This window comes from Leishmania major, chromosome 32, assembly GCF_000002725.2.
Source record: "Leishmania major strain Friedlin complete genome, chromosome 32".
NCBI classification, from domain to species: domain Eukaryota; phylum Euglenozoa; class Kinetoplastea; order Trypanosomatida; family Trypanosomatidae; genus Leishmania; species Leishmania major.
Genome location: NC_007273.2, coordinates 1,471,093 through 1,493,771, shown reverse-complemented (window position 1 = coordinate 1,493,771; position 22,679 = coordinate 1,471,093). Strand labels below are relative to the sequence as shown.

General features: G+C 61.1%; 10 protein-coding genes across 10 annotated transcripts; all 10 read right to left on the bottom strand.

The window, feature by feature from the left end:
- Window positions 1-84: 84 nt before the first annotated feature.
- On the bottom strand, window positions 85-1,173 carry LMJF_32_3660 (3-hydroxyisobutyryl-coenzyme a hydrolase-like protein; the record flags this gene model as incomplete). Its single annotated transcript, XM_001685640.1, has 1 exon — window positions 85-1,173. The coding sequence occupies one exon, from the start codon at window positions 1,171-1,173 to the stop codon at window positions 85-87; it is 1,089 nt and encodes a 362-aa protein (XP_001685692.1).
- Window positions 1,174-4,658: 3,485 nt separating this feature from the next.
- LMJF_32_3650 (3-hydroxyisobutyryl-coenzyme a hydrolase-like protein) lies at window positions 4,659-5,747 on the bottom strand (the record flags this gene model as incomplete). Its single annotated transcript, XM_001685639.1, has 1 exon — window positions 4,659-5,747. The coding sequence occupies one exon, from the start codon at window positions 5,745-5,747 to the stop codon at window positions 4,659-4,661; it is 1,089 nt and encodes a 362-aa protein (XP_001685691.1).
- Window positions 5,748-6,673: 926 nt separating this feature from the next.
- Window positions 6,674-8,020, bottom strand: LMJF_32_3640 (conserved hypothetical protein; the record flags this gene model as incomplete). Its single annotated transcript, XM_001685638.1, has 1 exon — window positions 6,674-8,020. The coding sequence occupies one exon, from the start codon at window positions 8,018-8,020 to the stop codon at window positions 6,674-6,676; it is 1,347 nt and encodes a 448-aa protein (XP_001685690.1).
- Window positions 8,021-8,413: 393 nt separating this feature from the next.
- On the bottom strand, window positions 8,414-9,367 carry LMJF_32_3630 (conserved hypothetical protein; the record flags this gene model as incomplete). Its single annotated transcript, XM_001685637.1, has 1 exon — window positions 8,414-9,367. The coding sequence occupies one exon, from the start codon at window positions 9,365-9,367 to the stop codon at window positions 8,414-8,416; it is 954 nt and encodes a 317-aa protein (XP_001685689.1).
- A 1,024-nt stretch (window positions 9,368-10,391) lies between these two features.
- LMJF_32_3620 (conserved hypothetical protein) lies at window positions 10,392-11,210 on the bottom strand (the record flags this gene model as incomplete). The annotated part of the gene is made up of 1 exon (XM_001685636.1): window positions 10,392-11,210. One exon carries the CDS (start codon window positions 11,208-11,210, stop codon window positions 10,392-10,394), a length of 819 nt encoding a protein of 272 aa, XP_001685688.1.
- A 1,320-nt stretch (window positions 11,211-12,530) lies between these two features.
- On the bottom strand, window positions 12,531-12,974 carry LMJF_32_3610 (conserved hypothetical protein; the record flags this gene model as incomplete). The annotated part of the gene is made up of 1 exon (XM_001685635.1): window positions 12,531-12,974. One exon carries the CDS (start codon window positions 12,972-12,974, stop codon window positions 12,531-12,533), a length of 444 nt encoding a protein of 147 aa, XP_001685687.1.
- Window positions 12,975-13,747: 773 nt separating this feature from the next.
- Window positions 13,748-14,350, bottom strand: LMJF_32_3600 (conserved hypothetical protein; the record flags this gene model as incomplete). Its single annotated transcript, XM_001685634.1, has 1 exon — window positions 13,748-14,350. The coding sequence occupies one exon, from the start codon at window positions 14,348-14,350 to the stop codon at window positions 13,748-13,750; it is 603 nt and encodes a 200-aa protein (XP_001685686.1).
- An 843-nt stretch (window positions 14,351-15,193) lies between these two features.
- LMJF_32_3590 (conserved hypothetical protein) lies at window positions 15,194-15,547 on the bottom strand (the record flags this gene model as incomplete). Its single annotated transcript, XM_001685633.1, has 1 exon — window positions 15,194-15,547. The coding sequence occupies one exon, from the start codon at window positions 15,545-15,547 to the stop codon at window positions 15,194-15,196; it is 354 nt and encodes a 117-aa protein (XP_001685685.1).
- Window positions 15,548-16,279: 732 nt separating this feature from the next.
- Window positions 16,280-19,969, bottom strand: LMJF_32_3570 (conserved hypothetical protein; the record flags this gene model as incomplete). Its single annotated transcript, XM_001685632.1, has 1 exon — window positions 16,280-19,969. One exon carries the CDS (start codon window positions 19,967-19,969, stop codon window positions 16,280-16,282), a length of 3,690 nt encoding a protein of 1,229 aa, XP_001685684.1.
- A 901-nt stretch (window positions 19,970-20,870) lies between these two features.
- On the bottom strand, window positions 20,871-22,592 carry LMJF_32_3560 (conserved hypothetical protein; the record flags this gene model as incomplete). Its single annotated transcript, XM_001685631.1, has 1 exon — window positions 20,871-22,592. One exon carries the CDS (start codon window positions 22,590-22,592, stop codon window positions 20,871-20,873), a length of 1,722 nt encoding a protein of 573 aa, XP_001685683.1.
- Window positions 22,593-22,679: the final 87 nt, after the last annotated feature.

The window sequence follows — 22,679 nt, the reverse complement described above, 5'->3', positions numbered from 1 at the left end:
TGCAGTATCAAGGCGCTGGCAGAACACTCGAGGAAAAGAAAGGTCCACGTCTACAGAGCCGTGAATATGTGACACGAACTTTTCCTACAAGGGCACCGTAGTCTCCGTGAGAGCAAACTGCTGCTTCACGAGCTCCACATCGACTTCATCCACGGACTCCACCGTCCACTGCGGGCGCTTCTCCTTCGTGACAAACAGCGCTTCCACGCCCTTCGCCAGCTCATCCGCAAAAATGGAAGTCTGAATCGCCGTGTAGTCGCCACGGAAGCTCTCCATCACGGTGTTGCACCCAGGCGTGTGCTGCCGCTTCATGTTCTCCAGCGCAAGCGTCATGCCCAGCGGCGAGTTGCGCTCCATCACCTCCAGCGTGCTCGCAGCGAACGCGCTGCCGTCGGCGCGCAGCACATCCATGATGTCGCGCAGGCGCGTCCACGGAGTGATCGTGCCGAACGCCTTCGCTAGCACAGGCGCGCTCTCCGCCAGCGTGAACGGCGGCACAGCAACGTCCTCGCTGAACCCGCGGAGGCACTCCTCGACTCCCTCCGACGACGGCAGCGCCGCCAGCGCAGCCTCCACAGCGCCGAACTTCTCCACAGGGATGTAGTGCGTCGCCAGGCCCGCGTGAAACACGTCCGCGCCTTGCAGCGCGTTGCCCGTGATCGCAAGGTACATGCCAAGCCCGCATATCGGCAGCGACGAGAACACCCAGCTCGTCGCAACGTCGTTCGCGCCGCCGATCTGCGTCTCCGGCATCGCGAACCGCGTCGTCTCGCACGCAACGCGGTAACGACTGTGCACCGACACGCCCACGCCGCTCCCCAGCACGTGCCCCGCCCACATCGCCACCTGCGTGCGCCGCATCACCGCAATGTGCGAGTCCACCTCGTACTCCAGACGGTAGAACAGCGGGTTGTGCGTGTCTCTCTCGGGTCCTGTGAGAGCCTTCAGGTCGCCACCAGCACAGAAGCTGCGCCGCCCGTCACCACGCACAACGTACACGGCATCCTCGTTCGGGTGCGGCTCCGTGATGTACAGGCGGTGCAGGTCCTGCACCATCGGCAACGACATGACGTTCAACGCATCGGGCCGGCTCAACGTGATGGTGCGGCAGGTGGCCGTGTCGGTGAAGAGAGCCGCGCCCGGGCTCTTGATGCAAGTGACAGCACTGCGCATGGTGGTATGCTCAGCTCACGGCGGTCCGGTCCGTAGACAGATGCGCGCGTCAGAGGGCGGGGCGGGGCTGCGCTGAACTGGGCTGGTGCGCACCGATAAGCCGAAGGGAAGGATGCACGGGGGAGTGAGGCACGCTACATGAATGGTTCTGCGCGACGCATCGACAAGGATACAGGGTGAGAGGCAACGACGCGGGCAAATGGGGATGGAAAAACGAGAAGGGAGGTCAGGGAGGGGGATGACCGCCCAATGCCGCTGTGGGGGGAGGGGGGAGGACGTGCAATGATGAAGAGAAGAGGAAGTAAACGTGGAATACCTTGTCGATGCGCGTGCGTGCGTTGGCAGTGGAGGGTGGGGGAGGGGGGTCCTGTACGCGCAACGAGGGCGCCGAAGGATGCATAAAGGGACAGAGAGGAGCAGTAGTGGTTGGGTGGGATAGATGCGATCCGCCATGAGGAAAGTCTCTGTGTTTCGGAGGGTTCACTTGACTTGCACGGTCGGGGAGTGGGGGAGGGGGGGGGGGCAACGAAGTCAGTGTGCGGCCACACGCACAGGAAACGAGAGAAGACGCAGCAAAGCTCAAAGATGCAGCGGCCCAGTGCACAACCAGATAATGCTCCGTTCATCATGCCAGCACGCGTGATAATGATCGCCCTATCCTCCAGCTCGACCTATGCATTCTGCTTGGGCGGTGCGGGCCACGAGAGCTCCGTCACGCTGACTGGGAGGTGTGCTTAAGGTCCACCTTGGCCCTAGCGTACACATGCACACAGAGAGGGAGAGATGGATATGTGCAGGTGTCGCTCCCATCATTGCCTTGTTTTTTCGCCTTCAGTGGGTGACAAATACGCGAGCGGTCAGCAAGCCGACACTTTCATCCCTGTCACTGTCCTACATATCGCACCCTGCTGGGATCGCTTGCAAGGCGACGCGTGTGAAAGAGAAGCCGGACGTGGGTGGGGCGGGGGTGCGGAGGCGGGAGCGGTGGTGGTCTGGTGGCACCATCGCGCTCACTAGAAAGAACAAAGCGAAAGAAAGAAGACATATAAGGGGAGATGGAAAGAAGGGGAGGATGAGAGTTGTCCAGGAATGTGAGGAGCAAGGTGGTGATGGTGACGGCGCCGTTGTGAAACGTGAAGGTGAGGGCGGTGGTCTTGCTCTCTTCTGTGCCGATCCACCCTGCTTCAGGAGACAGGCAAGGCGGTGGAGAAAGAGATGAGCGCGAAGACGCACACACACACACACACACACACACACAGACAGGCAGGCAGGCAAGCAAGCAAGCAGAAACATGCGCGCGCACATGGAAAGGGGCACACAGACAAAGAAAACGGGAGGAGAGGGGAGGAGGAGGAGGAGGAATGTAGAAGCTGAAAAGGTGGCGAAGTCACTGACGGTGGAAGCCCAAAAAAAAAATGCAGGAAAGACAGACAAAGAGAAGACAAACAAGGAAACGTTAGAGAGCACAAAGGCGAGAGAGTGGCGAGGGAGAAAGAGTGTGTGTGGGGGAGGGAGGGGGGGGGAATCGGGGAGAGTGGGAAAGAGGAGTGGGGAGAAGGGGGGGGATAGAGGCGGGAATAACGTGGGAAGGCATTGAAACACAAACACAAAGAACGAGAAAAAAAATGCACATATGTGTAGGCATGTCTATAAATGTGTGCAGACATCCACGAGTGGGTATTGTTCTTCCCCACCAACACCACTTATTCCTAGTGCACAGGGGCCAAAGCATATTGGGCTGCCTCCCTACCGCCCACACATCGCCTCGAACGTCATCGGACCCATCCATCACTCCCCCTTTCCATCAGCTCTTGCGCGCCCAGTCACACGAGCACCGAGAGCAAGGCGAGCGGTGGAAAAGGGAGAGCACCCAACCGCGAATGAACATGCGTTCCCACAAGCATGTGTGTCATTCGCAAAAGCATGTACAAAACCAGACATGTGAGACTGGGTGTGTACGTCCCGATAGGCTCGAGGAGGGAGGAGGGGCGGAGAGGGGGTAGAAGAGTAGAAGCGTAGAAGGTGAGGAGAGGGGGGAAGACCGCTGCACCAAGGATGCCTCACTGCGTACACAACGAGAAAGAGAGAGTACAAGAAGACGTAAAAGTGACAGAAAGACGGTTTTTAAGCTTAACAGAGAGATAGCGACACAGCACTGCACTCGCCGTGCGAGAACCACCACCACCTCCTCATACTTGTGTCACGTACGCATTTGCTTGTTCTGCCTTTTTGCCCCTCATTTTACCACCTCTCCACCGCCGTAGGCATCGGTAAGGGAGAGGGAGGTAGTGTTTCTGCCGCGGATAGCGAGATGGGGAAAACTAGGGATAGGCGAGGAAGCTATTTGCTGAGGCCAATGAGCAGACATGACCACGTGCCACACCACTGCACCAGGACCTCGACGCCGTGCGAACAAGGGAGCGAGAGGGGTAGAAACCGGGGAGAGAAACAAATCCAAAGACAACGAGCGAAAGCTAAAACGAGAGGCCCAAAGAAAAAAGAGAAGGATGCATCGAAGACAAGACGGGAAGAGGGGAAGACCTGAGAAAAGGCGGAGAGAAAAGAGTACACCGCAAGCCTGCACGCCAGCAGTCGTGCGGATCATTTTATATGTGCGTGCACTCGTGGGCGCGGGGATGTGTGCCGTGCAGATGACCGTGACTGCATTCCACGCCACGAAAAGAAGGCGAGGGCGGCGTCTGACGGGGAGAAGTATAGCAATTAAATACCCTAGCGGAAAGAAGAGAAGCACAAGCACAAAGGGGGACAAAAAAAAAAGCAATGGACGCCTGGAAGCTTAGCGCTCCTCACCTCGCGCCATACCCGCTTCATCTGCGACCCTTCTCGTTTGCACCCCCTCCCCTGTCCTCCAGATCCTCGGCACGCACGCATACGCGTACACCCCTTCACACTGTACCGCAGTGCGCGCACGCGGAGCACAACTGGAGGGCGCAGGAGGACAGGAGAAATGGGGGAGAGAGTTCGGAAGTGAGCAACAGCGCAGAAGAGGCCAAGCGGAAGCTGGTGAACAAAAATGAGACGTACATCATCCCTCTGTGGGAAGCGGTGCCCTTTACCCTCCACGGGGGCATCCTTTCCGGAAACAACAACCCAGCCACAACCGATCCAATACACAAGAAGTGAAAACAAAACCAAGCGCATACACATACACACTCAGCTGTAGACTGTGGGGAGGTGACTTAGCCCATATGCACCGAATAAGGAAAAAAAGCACAGAAGAGGTAGCGTGTGAGCTCCCCACAACCGCCGCCTCGCGCCAGCGAGCTCCAACAGCAACGCACACGCCGAGTTGGCCGCAGGTCCCCCGTAAACAAGACCGTCCTTTACCTTCTGTAGTGCCCAAACGCCCGCAGCAACACTCTACACATGTAGGCGCACAATGCAGTATCAAGGCGCTGGCAGAACACTCGAGGAAAAGAAAGGTCCACGTCTACAGAGCCGTGAATATGTGACACGAACTTTTCCTACAAGGGCACCGTAGTCTCCGTGAGAGCAAACTGCTGCTTCACGAGCTCCACATCGACTTCATCCACGGACTCCACCGTCCACTGCGGGCGCTTCTCCTTCGTGACAAACAGCGCTTCCACGCCCTTCGCCAGCTCATCCGCAAAAATGGAAGTCTGAATCGCCGTGTAGTCGCCACGGAAGCTCTCCATCACGGTGTTGCACCCAGGCGTGTGCTGCCGCTTCATGTTCTCCAGCGCAAGCGTCATGCCCAGCGGCGAGTTGCGCTCCATCACCTCCAGCGTGCTCGCAGCGAACGCGCTGCCGTCGGCGCGCAGCACATCCATGATGTCGCGCAGGCGCGTCCACGGAGTGATCGTGCCGAACGCCTTCGCTAGCACAGGCGCGCTCTCCGCCAGCGTGAACGGCGGCACAGCAACGTCCTCGCTGAACCCGCGGAGGCACTCCTCGACTCCCTCCGACGACGGCAGCGCCGCCAGCGCAGCCTCCACAGCGCCGAACTTCTCCACAGGGATGTAGTGCGTCGCCAGGCCCGCGTGAAACACGTCCGCGCCTTGCAGCGCGTTGCCCGTGATCGCAAGGTACATGCCAAGCCCGCATATCGGCAGCGACGAGAACACCCAGCTCGTCGCAACGTCGTTCGCGCCGCCGATCTGCGTCTCCGGCATCGCGAACCGCGTCGTCTCGCACGCAACGCGGTAACGACTGTGCACCGACACGCCCACGCCGCTCCCCAGCACGTGCCCCGCCCACATCGCCACCTGCGTGCGCCGCATCACCGCAATGTGCGAGTCCACCTCGTACTCCAGACGGTAGAACAGCGGGTTGTGCGTGTCTCTCTCGGGTCCTGTGAGAGCCTTCAGGTCGCCACCAGCACAGAAGCTGCGCCGCCCGTCACCACGCACAACGTACACGGCATCCTCGTTCGGGTGCGGCTCCGTGATGTACAGGCGGTGCAGGTCCTGCACCATCGGCAACGACATGACGTTCAACGCATCGGGCCGGCTCAACGTGATGGTGCGGCAGGTGGCCGTGTCGGTGAAGAGAGCCGCGCCCGGGCTCTTGATGCAAGTGACAGCACTGCGCATGGTGGTATGCTCAGCTCACGGCGGTCCGGTCCGTAGACAGATGCGCGCGTCAGAGGGCGGGGCGGGGCTGCGCTGAACTGGGCTGGTGCGCACCGATAAGCCGAAGGGAAGGATGCACGGGGGAGTGAGGCACGCTACATGAATGGTTCTGCGCGACGCATCGACAAGGATACAGGGTGAGAGGCAACGACGCGGGCAAATGGGGATGGAAAAACGAGAAGGGAGGTCAGGGAGGGGGATGACCGCCCAATGCCGCTGTGGGGGGAGGGGGGAGGACGTGCAATGATGAAGAGAAGAGGAAGTAAACGTGGAATACCTTGTCGATGCGCGTGCGTGCGTTGGCAGTGGAGGGTGGGGGAGGGGGGTCCTGTACGCGCAACGAGGGCGCCGAAGGATGCATAAAGGGACAGAGAGGAGCAGTAGTGGTTGGGTGGTAGAACACAAGCACCTCACCGAGGCAAACGATGCTCTTTTTTCTTAAAGCACTCGTGGTGCTTCTCCTATATGATGAGACGGAATGCGGTGGCAGAGAGACATTGGTGCCAGGCAAGGATAGACGTCTTCTTTTGATCCTCCCTCGAAGCTGCTCGTGATCGAGGCCCCGGGGGATGGCCACAGCAGCCATTGCGTGAGGCTGTTGGCACGACAGGGTGCACTCTCTTGCTCCAGAGCTACAACGCACGATTTTTTCTGTGTGCGAGTTTCTTTGACACACAACATGAAATTTTCGTGTGTTGGGGGAGGGGAAGGGGGGCGCATGCGCCTGAGCGTCCGGCGGGGAGTTGGTGGGGTCGCACGAGACGTCAGCTCCGCCTACCTCCGCACTTCCGTAATCGAGAACCAGTGACGTGCAAGGTTTAAGAGTGATGCACTGAGACGTGTGGCGTTGAGAGTGGCAGGTGTATGTCGGTGCTTCACGTGCGTCGTTACGTAAGCGAGAGAACCGCAATATTCGTTGCCTCAGTGGTAGTGAGAAGCCCTAGCTTTGCCGAGATTGACTCCTCATCGGACTCGTCCTGCATCGGCGAGCGTTGGCGCCTATGAACCGGAAACCGTGGTTGCAACGTTTCGTCGCCATGATTGTTGTCACGGCACGGCAACGGCAGTGCAAGGGTGCGGGCCCTCTCCTTGGACCCTTCGGGGCATACGTCGTACGTGCGGCTACCGGTGCTCACCACGACCGTGTCGGGCCCCACCACTGCCAGCCCGCTCGTCGGGCCCACAGAGGCGCCAATGTGCACTTCTGTGCCGTCAGAGGGTATCTCTCCTGGCCGCCATCGGTATAACAGCACCCCGCCCGTCGAGCAGGTCGACACAAGACCACGCGAGCAACCAGAAACGCCGTCATCGGAGGCAGCAGCGGCGTGCACATGCAGCAGGTCGAACTGGAAGACCTGGTTCGTGTGGACGGGCCTGGATAGTGTGAAGAGCGGCGCGCAGGGCTTGCGCACATCCCAGCACGCGATGCGGCTATCTCCTTGACTCCCCCCGGCGTAGACGCAGTATGGGTCGGAGCCGTCGATGCCGCTTCGTATCACCTGCACGCCCCGCTTAAGCCCATGCAACTCCGCCACCGGGCACCGCTTCCGGCAGTCGATGAGGTGCACCGACGGCACATCGTAGCTACCCACCACCAGCAACGAGACTGTGCCCTGCCACTGGCAGTCATGCATAGCGGACACTATCCCCTTGCCGCGCTTGTCGCTGTAGGACCAGATGGGCTGACTACCCTCAGCCATGATGTCGAACACGCGCACCTGAGTGACATCCTCGAAGCCGCCGTAGCCGCCAGCAATCCAGTGCTGGTGCGTCGGCGCCTTGAACCAACATAGTGCGTGCGCGTGGACGTGGTAGTCGCTGTCGTTAGTCGCGGTGTACGAGGCGCGCAGCTCGGCGTCCTCGAGGTCCCATATCTGTATAGGCTGGCTGTGGCACGCCGTCGCGTAGGCCGCGTTTTCGGTGCCCTTCTTGAAGGGGCACCATGAAAGGTCGATGGCTGGGAAAGGAAGCTGCACTCGTGGCGCCGTCGCGTCGTCTTCTGCGACCACCACAGCGGAGTTGGTCGAGGCTGTGTAGGCCAAGGAAGGCACGTAAGCCTTGTCGCAGGTGGCAATGAGCTCGCTAGTGCTGTCTGGGGCGCTGTAGAGTCGGCGCACATGCGCCTGCTCCTTCCAAAATGTCGGCATTACTACAGCGCTCGCATGTGGGGTAAGAAGGGGGTGGCGGTCGCTGTGTGTGTGTGTGTGTGTGTGTGTGTGTGCAGCCGCCTGCATTGTAGCAGCTCAGCAGCAGCACACACGAAAGCAAAAAGAGGAGAAGAGGGCGCAGAGCTACGAAGACAGGACGTTGAACTGGGGGAAAGATGTGCAGCAAAGTCCAAGAGGGCCTGTGGTCCCGACCCGTAGCCGCTGTCAATCTCTAGAGTGGGTGCACAAAAGCACACGAGCGGTCCTGATGCGGTGAGCGCAGGGAGGCAGGGGGAGGGGGTGTCCGCCATCTCCGTCAGTCGCAGCGATGACTCTGCCCTGCCAGAGAGCCATGTCAAAACTCTTGGTGTGCATATATTGCAGCTGCTGTGCTGGTGAGGCCGCTGACGTGAATCGGGCCTGGCAGACATGCTGAAGCTCCGTCATTGTGATCGTCTACGTGTCTGCGAGGCGAGTCGCTTAGTTTGTACGATCGCATGCCGCATTGCGCTGGCTCGCAGCCGCAGGTACTCCCAGAACAGCGCTCAACTGCTGAGCCAGCCTATCGCTCTCCGTCGCCTGATGGTGGCCGTCTGTGAGCGAGCTGCGCTGCTCATCTTCCAGTCGTGCGCGCACATCGCGCAGCACCAGCTGCAAGCTTATGGACTCCATCGCGACGCCGATGTGAGCCTGCTGGAGCGTCTCGCGTTCGTATCGCTGAAGCAGATAGAGAGAGGCGGCGCTCTGTAAACGACTCTTGAGCTCGTTGACGTACACCCTGCTTGTCTTGAGGCGGCTGTAGTACGGCAACCACACCTGCTCTGTCGCCTCCTTCTCCGCCATGGCGGCGGTAAGCTGTGTCTCTGCCTCGTTTAGCTGCGCCATGAGACGGTGCAACTTTTCGTCAAGAACTGCGTGCGACGAGGACGGGTGCGCACGCTCCTCCGCGTTCTCGCGGCCCGTCTTCTCCCCTTCCTCCTGCTGCTGCAAAACTTGGTTTGCGATGAGGTGGAGCACCGGGTGAATCGCCGGGGCGGAGGTGAGCGCCGCTGTTGGCGCTGGAGTCACTGCGTGGGACGCGGACGGCGCTGGCTCGCTCAGCTGCGGCTCGTCTCCAGGAGCAGTGAGCGCAGACACCTCAGCCGACACAGACGATGCCTCTTCATGAGGGTGCGTGGTGTCCCTGTGCTGCAGGCCACCCGACTCTGCTGCAGACCCGTTCGTTGGCAAACGTGCTTCGCCACTGGCAGAGGCATCAACATAAGACGAGCGAGCCGCTTCCTGCCTCCCCAAGTAATCAGCCTCATAGGCTGAGTACGGATCGACGTACTGGTGCATGTCCGTCGCACGCACACGCATGATTGGGAACGGCGCAGCCGTCGGAGGTGACGCCGATCGCTGCGACCCGCTCGCTGCATGTGCCGAAGAATCCATCACTGCCGTCAAATTAGCCGCCTCACCGTCCATCGAGGCGTACCCCAGCCGGTGCAGCCACCGATCTGAGTGACGCGCCAGCGCAGGAAGGACATGCGGTGTGCAACGAAAGACGCCATCAACGGCCACCGACTCCAGAAGCTGTACAAGGTGATGATTCGGTCGCCGCATGAGAGCAGCCCTGCCGGACGACGGAGCCGCGTGGAGGGATTCAAGAAAGGGCTGGAGGGCCAGCTCAGTTTCGGCGGCGCTGGGGGTCGAGCGGAGGAACGTGTAGAGGGTCGCTGTGGTGTCACTCAGGTCCGCAGCGATGGTCACATTCTGGAGGCTGGTCGCTTTCAAGTGAAGCACCGGTAGTGTTGTCATGATTCTATGTCTATGTGGTCCACCACGGGGAGGGGGGAAGGATGAGAGGCGAGATGCGTGGCGGCAATTGGATGGCGCCGTCTCTCTCCAGGTACGTCTGTGTGCAGCAGCGCAGCAGAGGAGAGACGTGGGAACCACAGCTAGACGGTGGTTCTGCAGTCTTAGCCAGCGCGCTGCGCTGTGGGCGAGCGAAAAGCAAAAAAACGCTCCGCACACTTCGCGCACACTTGACGATCACGCGATACAGAGGGCACACTTCCACGTGTTCATCACGTGCCTTAGCGCGAGCACCGCCACCCCAAGGTGAAGGAGAGAGAGAGAGAGAGATGTGCAGGAGGGGAGAGGTGAAAGCGGGGCACCGTGTCACCACTCGATCTGTCGATACGCAGACGTCGAGAAGGACGGCAAAAATAATAAGCCGAACAACAGCAGCAAGCGCACAGCTCCGTCATCTGCCCTCTTCACCTTGCTCTTGATTCCACAGCGGCTGCCATGCATGGGGTGAGGGCGGCTAACAGACCGCCCCTTGCCGCGATTGGCCTTCTGGGAAACAGCGGCTACGCGCGTGCACATCGCACGGCACGTCTCGCGTCACTGAAACACACATACACATACACATACACGCACGCACACTCTTGCAAACACACTGCGTGTTGTCTCAGAGAATGTTACCGCCTGGAGCTTCGCCTTCAATAACCCCTGACCGGTGCAGCGGGACTTCTGCGCCGCGCGGGATGTGCTGCAGCTCCTCCGACTCGGCACGAGGGGCCAAGTAGAGGTCGATATACTTGGTGAGAAGCTGCACCCACTCGTCGCGTTCTGCCGGCGACGACGCCGCCAGCACAACTTGCTCCCGCGCCTCGTCGGGCGTGTAATAGTCTACAGCGAAGTACGTCTTGTTCGCGTCCTTCGCCTCTGGGCAATCGTCAGGCAAGATGAGCGGCCAGCACACGGCAGCCTTCTTAAAGCGGCTGCCTCGGCTGTTGAACGTCTCAATCCAGAAGTCAGCGTGCCCGAGTGGCCGAGAGGGGTTCTGGCGGTACTCCGCTTCGGACGCGTACCACGAGATCCCAGCGCTACCGGACACAGCAATGTAGTGAGGCACGAAGGAGCGACTGCCGCTGCCGAACAGGCCACTGCCCCGCACCAAGTGAAGCAGTGTGCCTTCCTTATGCGTGGCGGCAGTGGGGATGACAACGCGCGCGGGGGAGGCCGACGGGGGCGCCGCCGACGGGCTCCCGGCTCGATCGGGCGAAGTGGAGGTGGAGGAGCCTATGGAGAGACCTTTCACGGCAACCGTCGCTGTGGCGGCGCTGTATGTTCTCCGAGGGCTCGGTGGAGATGTGGCCGCCACGGGTGCAGTCGCCGGCGCCGCACGAATCTTGCCCTGCGGCCCACAAGTGGACGCAGCTCGTGCTGCACGACTTTTTTCCAACTGTGCTGCGAGCAAGCGGCACTCCTCTTGAGCAGCGAGCATCAGCTTTTCGGCCCTCGCCTCGAAAAATGGCGGCATGATGCCGGAAGCTCCACTGCTCCTATGCTTTGGAGGAGAGGGGAGGGGGAAGTGTAGCTCAGGGTATGAGCCGGCCAAAAACGAGAGACTAGCCGCTTGTTGTTGGGGATTCGCAGCTGCGGCGGCGTCGACGCCGCCTCTGACCACGAGTACTTGTGGCGCGGAGAGGGAAGGTGATGAAAGAGAGCGCACGCAAGAGCCGTGGAAGAAAGCAGACGACAAGTAGGATGAAAAGGGTCATGAAGGCACAGCAATGCGATCGGTGCACTCCCCTGCTGCACGCGCCTGGGTGCAAGCACAACATCTGCACCACCCTATGCTCTCTCATCCACCTACGGAGTGGCATCCCCGTCAAGTTCGTGCCCAACCTCATTGCGAACTCCACAGCCTTGTCATGTAGATTACAGATTACCACCACTGAGACTCGCGGCGACGCACCACAACGACACGCGAACGAGGACGCGTCTGTGTGCGCCGGTGATGGGAAAGTCGCTTTCTGCACCGTCACCGTCACATCCACCGCTTCACCTTCTCCGTGTGCGCGTGCGTGAGTGTCTGTGTGTCTGTGTGTGTGTGTGTGTTTGTTTGGGCGCGCCTGCTTACATACTTTTGTACTTTTGGGTCGCTCGTTTAGAAGGTGGAGTCGAGGGTGGGGGGCCCTCTTGACTAAAGCTTTAAATCAAATCCTAACAACACCGCGCACGGGGCATACTCACGTACGGTATTTCGCCTCATCACACACACACACATACACTCGAGAGAGAGAGAGAGTGTGTATCTGTGTGTGTGTGTGTGTGTGTGTGTGACAGTGAGGCAGAGCCAGTGCACGCCCAGCTGTCATGTGCGTGTCTCACCAAACACAGGAAGCATAACAGAAACGAGCATAGACTACACAAAGAGCAATCATCGAGACAAGACACTAGACACACATTGAAGTGTGAGAGAGACACGACTCTGTACACTGCTACTCCCTTCATGCCATGCAGCTGCTGCACCCCGTCTCGCGCAGTCCCCCGCACGTACCACTGCGGCAAGCTCAAAGCCAACTGGGTTGCTGTCGACCGCTGCGACGGCAGCATCTGTGCACCCGCGACCCGTCCGTGCAGCGACCCAAGCTGAGCTGCCTCGATGCGAGCCTGCACGCGCTCACACGCACACACGTCAACACATGCTGCCACGCGATAGGCGTGGGAAAGACAACGTGACCGCAAAAGAAGATGAAGGCAGGCACAAAATCAGTCGTGCACCAGCCCTCCCTTGTCTCGCACAAGGCTGCTCGGACTTCTACATCTCCGTGATGTACTTCTCTGTGCCGGGGATCGACACAGTGCCAGCATAGTGGTGCTTCGCCATGGCACCCGGCTTATTCCAGCTGTACCACTCCATCTCCTTCGCATACTCATTCTGCGCCCACTGTGGCATCGGGATGCCGGGAAGGTAGAGGGCGCACTGCATGCACTGGTACCAGTCCATATTGCCGAGCATCAGCAGAGCCATGAGAGCGCTCGGGATGCTCATGATCAGGTTGCGCACCATGATGAGGCCGGCACGGTTGTCGAAGCGACCGTACTGAATGAAGCTGGACCACATACGACCACCCCAGCCGCCGCACATTGTGATGGGGTAGAAGTTGTTGTACGGGGCCATCCAGCTGACGCGGTTCCAGTTGATGCCCATGAAGTCACCCGCGAAGATGCGGGCCGGAAGAGAAGCCTTCGGTGGCGCCATTTGTGCGTTCTTCGTGTATGTGCGTGCGTGCGTGTTTTCTTTTGGGGGAGGGGGAGGGGGGGGAGTCTGCAGGGCCGAAGCGCGAATATCCTAGGGGGATACGACGGCAAAATGAACAGAGAGCCGCTACGTAATTCTATCTACCTAACGAACACTCATGCACCTTCGCCGCGACAGCGGGTGCAGCAGTTGTCGCCATGGTGGTGGTGGTGGGGGGGGGGGGGGGCGAAAGATGGGAGTGAGACGCGTGCAAGACCATGTGGAGAGGTGATGGGTGCATCATGCGTGCAAACGAAAGCCCCAGTGTGTGCCGTGGCCAGAGAAGCGAAGGAGGGGAAAAGAGGTGGACGGGCGGGAGTAGATACGCGCCCCGTCTGTGCCCATAGCAGAGAGAGAAAAGATGCGTCTCGTCGGCGACGAGGACAGCAGCACAGCGCAGTTTGTCGCGCAGGTATGCTCATGCGTTTGGGCAGTGGCAGCATACCTCATCTCATTCTACATTGTTTTTTTTTCCGATAGGGAAAGGGCCCAGGAACACAACAATCTTCGCGGAAGGGGAAGCAGACAGACAAGCCGCGTTGCCTCGGACTTCGCATGTGTGAGTACGTGTGCAGTCCATTCACCGAGCCCACTTCCTAGCAGGAGCAACAGCCTCCCTGCACCCCCCACCCTCTCCCGACCCGTCACTTCGGGTGTGCCGCCGTCCTCTTAGTGGGGGGAGGGGGAAGGGGGGAGAACACCAGGGGCAAATTGAAAGACGGACAACGCCCGGGTCAGCAAAACAGCGTGCGGCCGATGCTCAGCAACGTGGCCTCCGTTTCCTCGTCCACCTCGGCCTGCATCTCGCGCAGTGCCTCTAAGGCACTGCGAAGGGAGTCGCAGTCAGTTGCTTCCACAACGGAGCCGACACCACTGCTGTGAGCATGCTCACCTTGCGGCACGGCGAGGGTGTCACCGACGTTCATGCATGCCTGCCGCGCTTCTTCTCTGATACTCTCCAAGCGCTGCTTGGCCTCCTGCGTGAAGGCGTCTTGCTCGTGCTTATACCTCCGCAATACTTCACAGATGATGGCGCTTGTCTCGTCGTACTGCGCTTGTGCGCCAGATGCCGCCGCTGCGCCTCTCGTTGAATCCTGCTCAGCTAAGGCAAGATGAAGTAGGCACCGCAGCAGCTCGCGATGGGTTGTGTCTATTCCACGGCGCATCAACGCTTCTTCGGTGTTTTCCCGCTCCGCTTCCTCCTGCAGCTCCTCCAGCGCCATCTGCAGCATTCGTGTCTCGCGCACAAGGTGCTGCCGCTGCGCCCTCACGTAGTGGACTCGGTCCCGAGTAGGATCACCGCTGCGGTCGCTTCGACGCAGCGAAGGTACGCTCATCTGACGTCTGCACACGCTCAGAGAAGAGGGGAGTCGCTAGTCGTCGCTGATTCTCTGGATCTTTAGCTGTGGTGATGGGAAGGCGGCATGAGTCAGAGAGGCAGCAGACACGGCGGGAGAGACGATGAGGCAGTATGCATTCGCGTGTAAGGGCTTGTCGATAGGCACAGTGATCCCAACTCTGCGGCCCGTTGCATTCTCTGGAGAAGAACAGCGCAGCATTCGCCTTCCGGAGAAGTGCAGGAGCGCGCCCATGAAGTCACTTTGCAGCGGCAGAGCGAGCGGAGGCCCCATGCGGCATGCGTCGTAGCGAAAGGTTCGCTTTCGGTTTCCACTCGCCTCCCTCCATCGGGGGAGTTCCGCGCAAAGCCACAAAAACGGCAGCACCGCGTGCGTTTACGCCGGCAAATAAACCCAACGAGAGTCTGAAAGCACCTGGTTGAAGCATCAGTACGTGCGCAGCACACACTTGGGCACGCGTGCGACAGAGAGGGAGAGACAAGGGCACATGAACATGGACAGACGCGCACACGCAGCGCGAGCGCGCAGAGGGAGGAAAAGAAGCGGAAGCAAGTCGAGAAGAACAGCAAGACACAACAAATAATGCGAGACAGCGAGCAAGGAGTGAGAGAAGCATGCGTAGCAGGAAAAGAGTCCGCAGGCAGCAGAGGAGGCAACCCACCCCTCAAGCATAGCCACGTGGGGGTGCCCCTGTGCACACGCGTGCACAGGGGGCCGAGTCGCCAAGACTGAAGATCTGCCCCTAACACGTGGGGAGGCAAAACAGAAGAGGGCAAGGAAAAGGCAACCGCGTATGCTGCACCAGGTGCAGCATGGTTCACCCTACTGCACGCCTGGGCCAGGCTGGTTTACAAAAACAAAATTGCTGGCATCATCGGCCTCCTCCTCGTAGACGACGGCGCCGACCTGAGTGCGGTGGCGACGGCGGTTGATCTTCTTTAGGATCGTGTTGCTAACGTCGGCAAACAGGTTCGAAGCTGCGATGATGGGGGCACTCAGCGATGCCGTCGATTCCCCCACCGCATGGGCAGAGATCCACAAGGACACGTAGTACGATGCTATCACTATCAGGCACACCAAAACGAACTGGAACCCGGACAGGAGCTGCTGCGTCGAGTCCTCGCCGCCCACCGACGGTGCAAAATCAGAAGCTGACTGTGCAGAGATCGTCGGCATGGCACGCGCTAATCTACTTTATCACCGAACGTGGTGTGGGGAGATAAAAGAACTAGAATGTGCGTGTGCGCGTGTGTGCAGCTGCTCAACACCGCAGGTGCCATAAAATGAGCAACCGTAGCGGCGGATTCTGCCAGAGCAGACGTGCGAGAGAGCAACATGAAACGCCCCACGGTGAGAGAGGAGAGGAGAGGAGAGAAGTGCCTGCCGCGCCGCCGTGTACCTTCACGTAGCTGTGGCGATGGGTGTGTGCGCGCATAGGCGCGGAATGCATCGAAGTGGATGGCGGTGCACAGAGCGCAGCAATCCCCTGCAGCGCGAGCGCACAACCGGCACACAGATCCAAATTCCTAATACAGAAAGAAACCGCTGTGGGGGAGAGGGAGGAGCTAGCATCCGAGGAGGAGCATACCAGCCTTCAAGGCGCAGTCAAGTTTGGCGCCGCCCCCTAGCAGAGTCGCCTATACCTGTCCCGCCGGTTCCTCGAACGTGCGCACTCGCACGGCTTCACCGACATAGGAGCGTGCGCCTGTGCCATACAATTCTGTGCCCTTAAAGAGAGGTGGTGTGTGTATGTGCGTGTGTGTGTGTGTGTGTGTGTGTGTGTGTGTGTGTGTGTGGCTGAGCGAAACACACAGCAGTGGAAGGAGACGCAGGAGATTAAGGGTGGCTGCGTACCCCTTTATGAGCGCGCATACACTCATGACAGCCCGAGAGACTCTGAGGTCAAGTTCACCGCTGCGCTCGACGTCGGCGCCACTTCTGGTAGTTCGTGTCGTGCAGCCAGTCCGCCCTCCTGTCCTCTGCTTCCATGCCAGGCAAGGTAGGGCGAACCCAGAGGGCGTGTGGGTGCACCACTCCGCCAGTCGGCATAGGCTGTGCCGTGTGCACAGTCTCGTATTCGTTCTCTGTAAGCTCGAGCACCTCGTTCGTGCGTGGCGCACGCACGGCACCGCTACCGCCATCGGCACCCACCCTCGACGCGGGCACACTGGCGCTATCTACGGACGGGCTCGCCCAGAGACGAACAGAGCCACTGTCCTTGCAGGTGCGCCGAAGCACGTACAGCAGTGCGTCCCGCAGCGCCACTCGCCACTCCTCCAGCGCCGCAAGATGCTTGGATCGCTCTGGCATATCTGGGGGCACATCGAGGCGCACGGTAAAGTCGATGACAGACGAGGCAGGGTCACGGAGAGTGGGGTGACGCTGGTACTCGACCTCCGCCACAACGCCAGCCGCCTCCAACTCGCCCAAGACAGCGGGGTGAAGAGCAGTGCCGGCAGGAGCAGGCGGCGCCTCCGCGCTCCCCGTTGCCTGAGCAGTGGCCATGATCCTGGACGATGGCAGGAGCGACTCGGCAGCTGCGCCGACCCACACGTAGAACCGGCCAGACAGCTGCGCGGAGGATGGGGCAGAGAGCAGAAGATGGTTCTCAGCTGCTTTCTCCACTGCTGTGAGAAAGTTGCGCGTCTCGGCCGCCGTGTCAGCGGCCGAATCCTCAACGCCGAGCTGCCGCCGCTGCTGAGCCGTCGACTGCTTCTGGAGCAAGCGCAATTGCCTGCGCAGCACGTGAGACTGAACATGCTTGAGCAGCAGCAGCTCACAAAGGGCCTTAGCGGAAAGGGTCAAGTGTGGCAGCAATCGGCGCAGGGCGCCCAGGACATCCACGTGGCACGTCGCGCTACTGATGCCACAGTCCGCTGGTAGTGCCAGCCCAGCAGCGCCGACGCTAGAGTTGGAGGCGGACGCAGCGGGCAGCGGGGAGGCGCACCCTACTGGCACTCCCGCGTGAAGGATCCTCGAGACTGTCTTCGACGAGCGCCCTCGCCCCGCGACATCGGCTCGCTCCATGTCCTTCACAAACTGGAAGGTGGCCGGTGTGAGTGCCGAGACGACGTGGCTGTCCGGATGTGTCCACCAAAAGCACGGCAGCGGCGGCACACTTGCAGCCGCTCCGCCGCTTCGCCCATGCTCATGCTCCCGAAGCTGGGCTGCTGGCGTTACGCGCAAGCACACCACAAAGCCGCCGTCACTGCCTGTCCGCATCGGGTCCGTCCGCCATGCCGCCTGGGCAACGGAATCGCGCAGCTCTGGGCTGTACTGCTCCGCCTCTTGCCCTGCAGAGCCGTCTTCGATAGCAACCCATGTGCTGAGGCCCGGCCGACCCTCCCTGCAGAGCAATCGCAGCACGGAGGTGGCCTCTGGGGATGTCATGCACGCCTCCATGGTAGGTGAATCTAGCGGGACGCACTCCACGCCTAACGGTCGCCTCACATGCCCTGCAGCCGCCGCACCGTCGTCGGCCGCCTCCCCCTCCGCTCTGCCCGACTGTTGCGGTAGCCGCGGCTGCAACCCGTCACCTTCCATGCAAATGCGCTGCAAAACGGCGCACACGACGGCCTCGTTCTCGATCACGTTGGCGCTCTGAGTGGCGTAGATGACCCAACCACAGCTGTCCGCCCTCACAGCTTGTATGGCCGCGTAGAGCTGCTTCTGCAACTTGGAGAAGTTGGCGCTCGCTCTCTGGCAGCGTTCCACGAAGGTGTTCGGCGGCGCCCCTGCCACGAAGCTGGAAACACCGCGGCGATACGACGACGGTGTGTGCCCTCCCAACGGCACGAGATCGGCGTCTTCGTCGGCAGCCTCTTCGTCGCCACCAGCGAGCCAGCCACGAGGGCGAACACCGTCTTGCGATGTTGCGGGAACGCACAGAACCACTCTGCTCAGAAGGTGCGAGACCGCCGCTTCTGACCTGCCGTCCGCCAAGCTGCAACGTGGAGGGGTAAGCGGCCATCCCCTCCTGTTCGGCGAACGAGGTTGGAGATACACCACGTTCGGGTACCGGTCCGTCACCGCCACAGCGGACTCGTCACACGGAAGCGACGCCACATTGGTCTGACGATGTTGTGACCTCAAGCCTTTGTGCCCCCCACCTTTTACCTGGTGTCGAGGGGCCGCGGTGCGGCCTGTGAACGATGCATCCTCGACGACGATCACCACACGCGCCAAGCGGTCCACCGCGGCTGGGTCGCTCGATTCCGCCTGCGCAGCTCGGAAGAGATAATGCACGATTTCCGTGTGGTACGTGCAGGCCGTCTCGCCTCGGTCACTTGCTTGGCAGAGCACGGCTTCGTAGGGCTGTGGCACACCATCCCCGCTGGACACAGCGGCCGCTGCAAGCCGCACACTCAGCAGCGACACCACAAGCGATACGTCGTCCACGTGGAGGACGGTGTTGCTGGCCACCTGGCGCTGCAGCCAGTACATGTGAGCGAGGCTTGGCGGCTGCGTTGACGGGCTCGGAGCTGGAGCCGCCACAGCAAGCGCGGATGCAGCTGTTCTGTCGCTCACTGCTGCTGCTGTGGTTGCTGACTCTCTTGCGCCATTCGTCAGAGACGCAGACGGGCCTGCGGCTAGCGCTTGCGAAGAGTCTGTCCCCGCGTACGGCGGCGCGTCCAGCATCATCGCGCCAAGCGCATCGGCGTCGGCGATGAGGTCAACTGATGCAGCAGCGGAGGGCAGCGCTGCTTGATCACCGATGGCGCTGGGTGCTTCTTTCGGAATCGGAACGGACGATGCACAACCGCCATGAATGACTGGAGTAGCAGCACCGGTGTAGGGCTCCCGTGACTGCAATCGCGACGTTGCGGCGGAGAAGCAGACATGGAGCGGTGCGCCAAACGCCTGGGTGGGCGGAAGGGGCACGGCGTACAGGCACGGGTCAAAGAGCGTCGGCGTGAAGACGGGCAGCACGCAAGGCGCGCCTGCCACACCCGCCGAGCCGCTGCTCTCGATGCCGCTGTCGAGGCTCGTGGAAGCCGCGCTGTGCACCTCGAGCTGATCCCGCACCGTGAGCCGCGTCAATGGCAGGACACTGTTCACCAGGAAGAGAGGCCGTGAAGGCCGTAGCATGGTGTCCACAAACGCGTATCGTTCTGACTCGTCGATGATGCCCTGCTCCACGTAGAAGTCACCGAAGAACTCCCGCTGCACGTCGCGCACTTCACGACGGCGCTCCTCGTCCGACTGGGGGGCCGGTGGCATCTGCGTCCCATCCACCTCCTCAGCCGCCGCCGCCGCCAGCTCCACGAAGAAGCGCCGCGCCAGGCCCAGCGTGGACTCGTGCATCTCCGCCACCTCGTCCTCCTCCTCTTCGGCCAGATAGCGGCCTGCCGCCTCGTCTGTAGCGAATGCGATGGGCTCCGATGTAGCGCGGCTATCTCGACTGCTCGGGTCCGGCACCAGTTGAACAGGAGTCGCCTCTCGCCACGCACCGCGCAGCAGCTCCCTCTTCTCCTCACTCGACAGGTTTTTCATGTTGCCCCATGCACGCCGCACGCTAGGGGTGGGCAGCCCTCGCAGGCTGCGCGGCAGGCGCTGCTTGGCGTGGTGGCCGGCCACTCGACGAGTGAGGGTCAGCATGGCCTGTGCGTGGTATCGGTGACCGCACACGCGGCACGTGTGGGGAGGGTATTCCTGATTGCGCGTTCGCGCGTGTATGTGTGGCGGCGTGGATGGCACGGCCCCCTTCCCACTTCGCTGCGGGTTGGCGCATGGCAGTCGCGCAAAGGCGTGCAGGGAAAGCGAAACGAGGTGAAGAGGCAGAGAGGAAGAGTCGGGTGTGCCGCGATCGGCCAAACAAGATGCAAGGCAGTCAACGGGCTGGAGTGCATTGGGGCGAGAGCAACAGCGGCAGCGGCAGCAGCAGCGGCAGCGGCAGCGGCAGCAGCAGCGGCAGCAGCAGCAGGTAGAAGCCGGTGCCAGCATGTGCCTCGCTTCTCTCACGCGCATTCTCTGCAAGCACAGGAATGAGGAAGTTCAAAGACGCCTCCTTGTCTCGCCCTGAGGGGCACCTCGCCACGCCAGACTGCACAAGCGAGCAGCTCTGCTCCGCGGGCTGGGGCCAACGGAGAGACGTGGAAGCGGGCCAGCGTCCTCGAGAAAAAAGAAGGCGAAAGGGGCTCTCAGGGTGAGTGGCTGGTGCTACCGTCGACGGACTCGGGTGAACTGGCTGGGGGGAGACAGCGCTGCCGCAGCGGCAGTAGGGGAGGGGGGGGCGTTGAAGGTGAATACCGCGGTCTCTCTTGTTCAACGGTCCCTGCACAGAGCTGCAGGGCTTGCAGGAATCTGATACATCGCACCCTGCCGCTTGCCCGCCTGCCAAGTGTGGGTGTAATGCCCTCCTCCTCCCCCTTTACTGCTTGGTGCGCTGTCTATCTCGCTGAGCTTGCAGTGCTTTTCGCAGCGGAGGGGGTCGGGGCTTAGGCGTCAGCCGTCCATGGAGATGCAGTCACACATGCATACACACACAGTGCACAGCGTCTCACGTGTGCTGAGTTTTCCTATCTTTTTCCCTTTCCACAGGAACGCGCACCATACCAGCACAGGCACAGACGCACGCAAGCGCCTGGGCATCCCACAGCGGATCGTGCCACTGCGGCGCCGACAAGAGCTCCGCCGCCGTTGCGTCACTGTTTGCAGCCTTCTCCAGTGCCGTCATCAGCGATGGCGGCTGCTTGGGCGAAGGGGCAAAGCCGGCCGCCGTGAAGAGAGGGTGTCGGGTGGCATCCACTATCACCGCCTCCAGGGGCGGGCTCAGCGGCCGAAGCGGCCGGGGTGGTGTCTGATGTGCCGAGCTCAACGCGGCGGCGTGGGCAGCAGCAGCCGCATCACGTAGTTGCTTCCGCCCAGGAAAGCGAGAACCTGCCCGAAGACCTCGCTCTGAGCGAGGGCACTGTAGGGGTGCCCCAGTGAACGCCAGTCCCAGCGTGCGGCGAAGGACGGAGGCGTCGCTGCTGCCGTAAACGTACACCTTCGCACGAGAGCACATCGACGCGCCCTCGCTTCCACTGTAGGGGCTTGCGGGCGCGTGCACGAGACCGCTCCACAGCAAATTGATCTGCTTGGCCAGATCTTGCATTGTAAGACTCTCCTGGAAGTTAAGAGACGAGGACGCGGGCACCGGGGCAGACGCTGTCTGGACGCGATCGGCGTCGACCGCTGTGTCGCCAGTCGAGCGGCCAACGTGACGCCACGCACTGACGCGAGTGTCGTCGCGGTGTGCGTTGCGCACCTCAATCAAGTTCGCCTCGACAGACAACGCGCAGTCGGCGAGCCAGCTGTACCACGCAGAAGGCCTCTCAAAGCTGCGGCGCAGGAGGGCTTGCAGGAAGTGTGGGTGGTGGCGAGAGAGGTGCGCGAGCGACTTGTAGCCTTGCCTGCCTTTGCTGTAGGCGCGCAAGCCGCAAATGTGCTGCGACGCCGCGACAAAGTCAGGTGACTCCACCGGCGCTGCATAGAGTAGCTCGAGTGCCTCGCGGTTGAACCGGTGGATGTTCGGAATCCCAAACGGGTCCAGCCCCTTGAAGAGCTGCACGGTGCTCAGTCGTATCTGCAACTCCCTCACCACCAGTTTCTCAGCCTCTGTGGCGGGGTCGGCTGCCGGCAATGCAGACGCGCTTTCGCTCTCCAAAAATGAAAAGGTGTTCGCCTCGTCCACGAAATCTGCCGCGGCGTCGATGTCACCGCCTGACGACTCGCCGTGGCGGAGCGCCGCAAGCGCCCCAAGATCGTTTTTCTCTCGCGTCGCCCTCTTCCCCTCTTTCCGCAGAGCTCGGCGAAGACCGAGAAAGGATGCCATGGCGCCGCGCGCCTCCGCCTCGAGCGGGGCCCGCAGCTCCTCCAGGGCCGCTCCTTGCACGAGAGCCTTTTGAATTTTTGGCAGAAGAAGGTGGCCGCACGGTAGCGGCTCCGCCACCCGCATCACCTCCCTCGGGTTCAACTCCAGCACCGTCGGGGTACCCCCAAGCTCGGTCAGCGTGTGGGGCGGCAACTGCACTCGGCTGCCATCTGGACTGCCTGCCCGGACATGGACCTCGCTCTCGTGGGACGGGCGCGGTGATGGCAGCTCTGCCCGCGCAAATGGCACCAAGGCGAGTGAACGCACATACGAGGTACCGTTGAACTTGACGTACTCCAGATCAAGGGCGTAGCTGCGCGGCGGTGGCAGCTGGGCGCCGAGGAGTATGCGGCGCGTTGTGTGCATACAAAAAAGGATGCCGGACCACTGGCAGCAGTGACGGCGGCACAATGACGCTCCTGAGTCCTCTGGCGCTCGTCTATCTCTTTACGT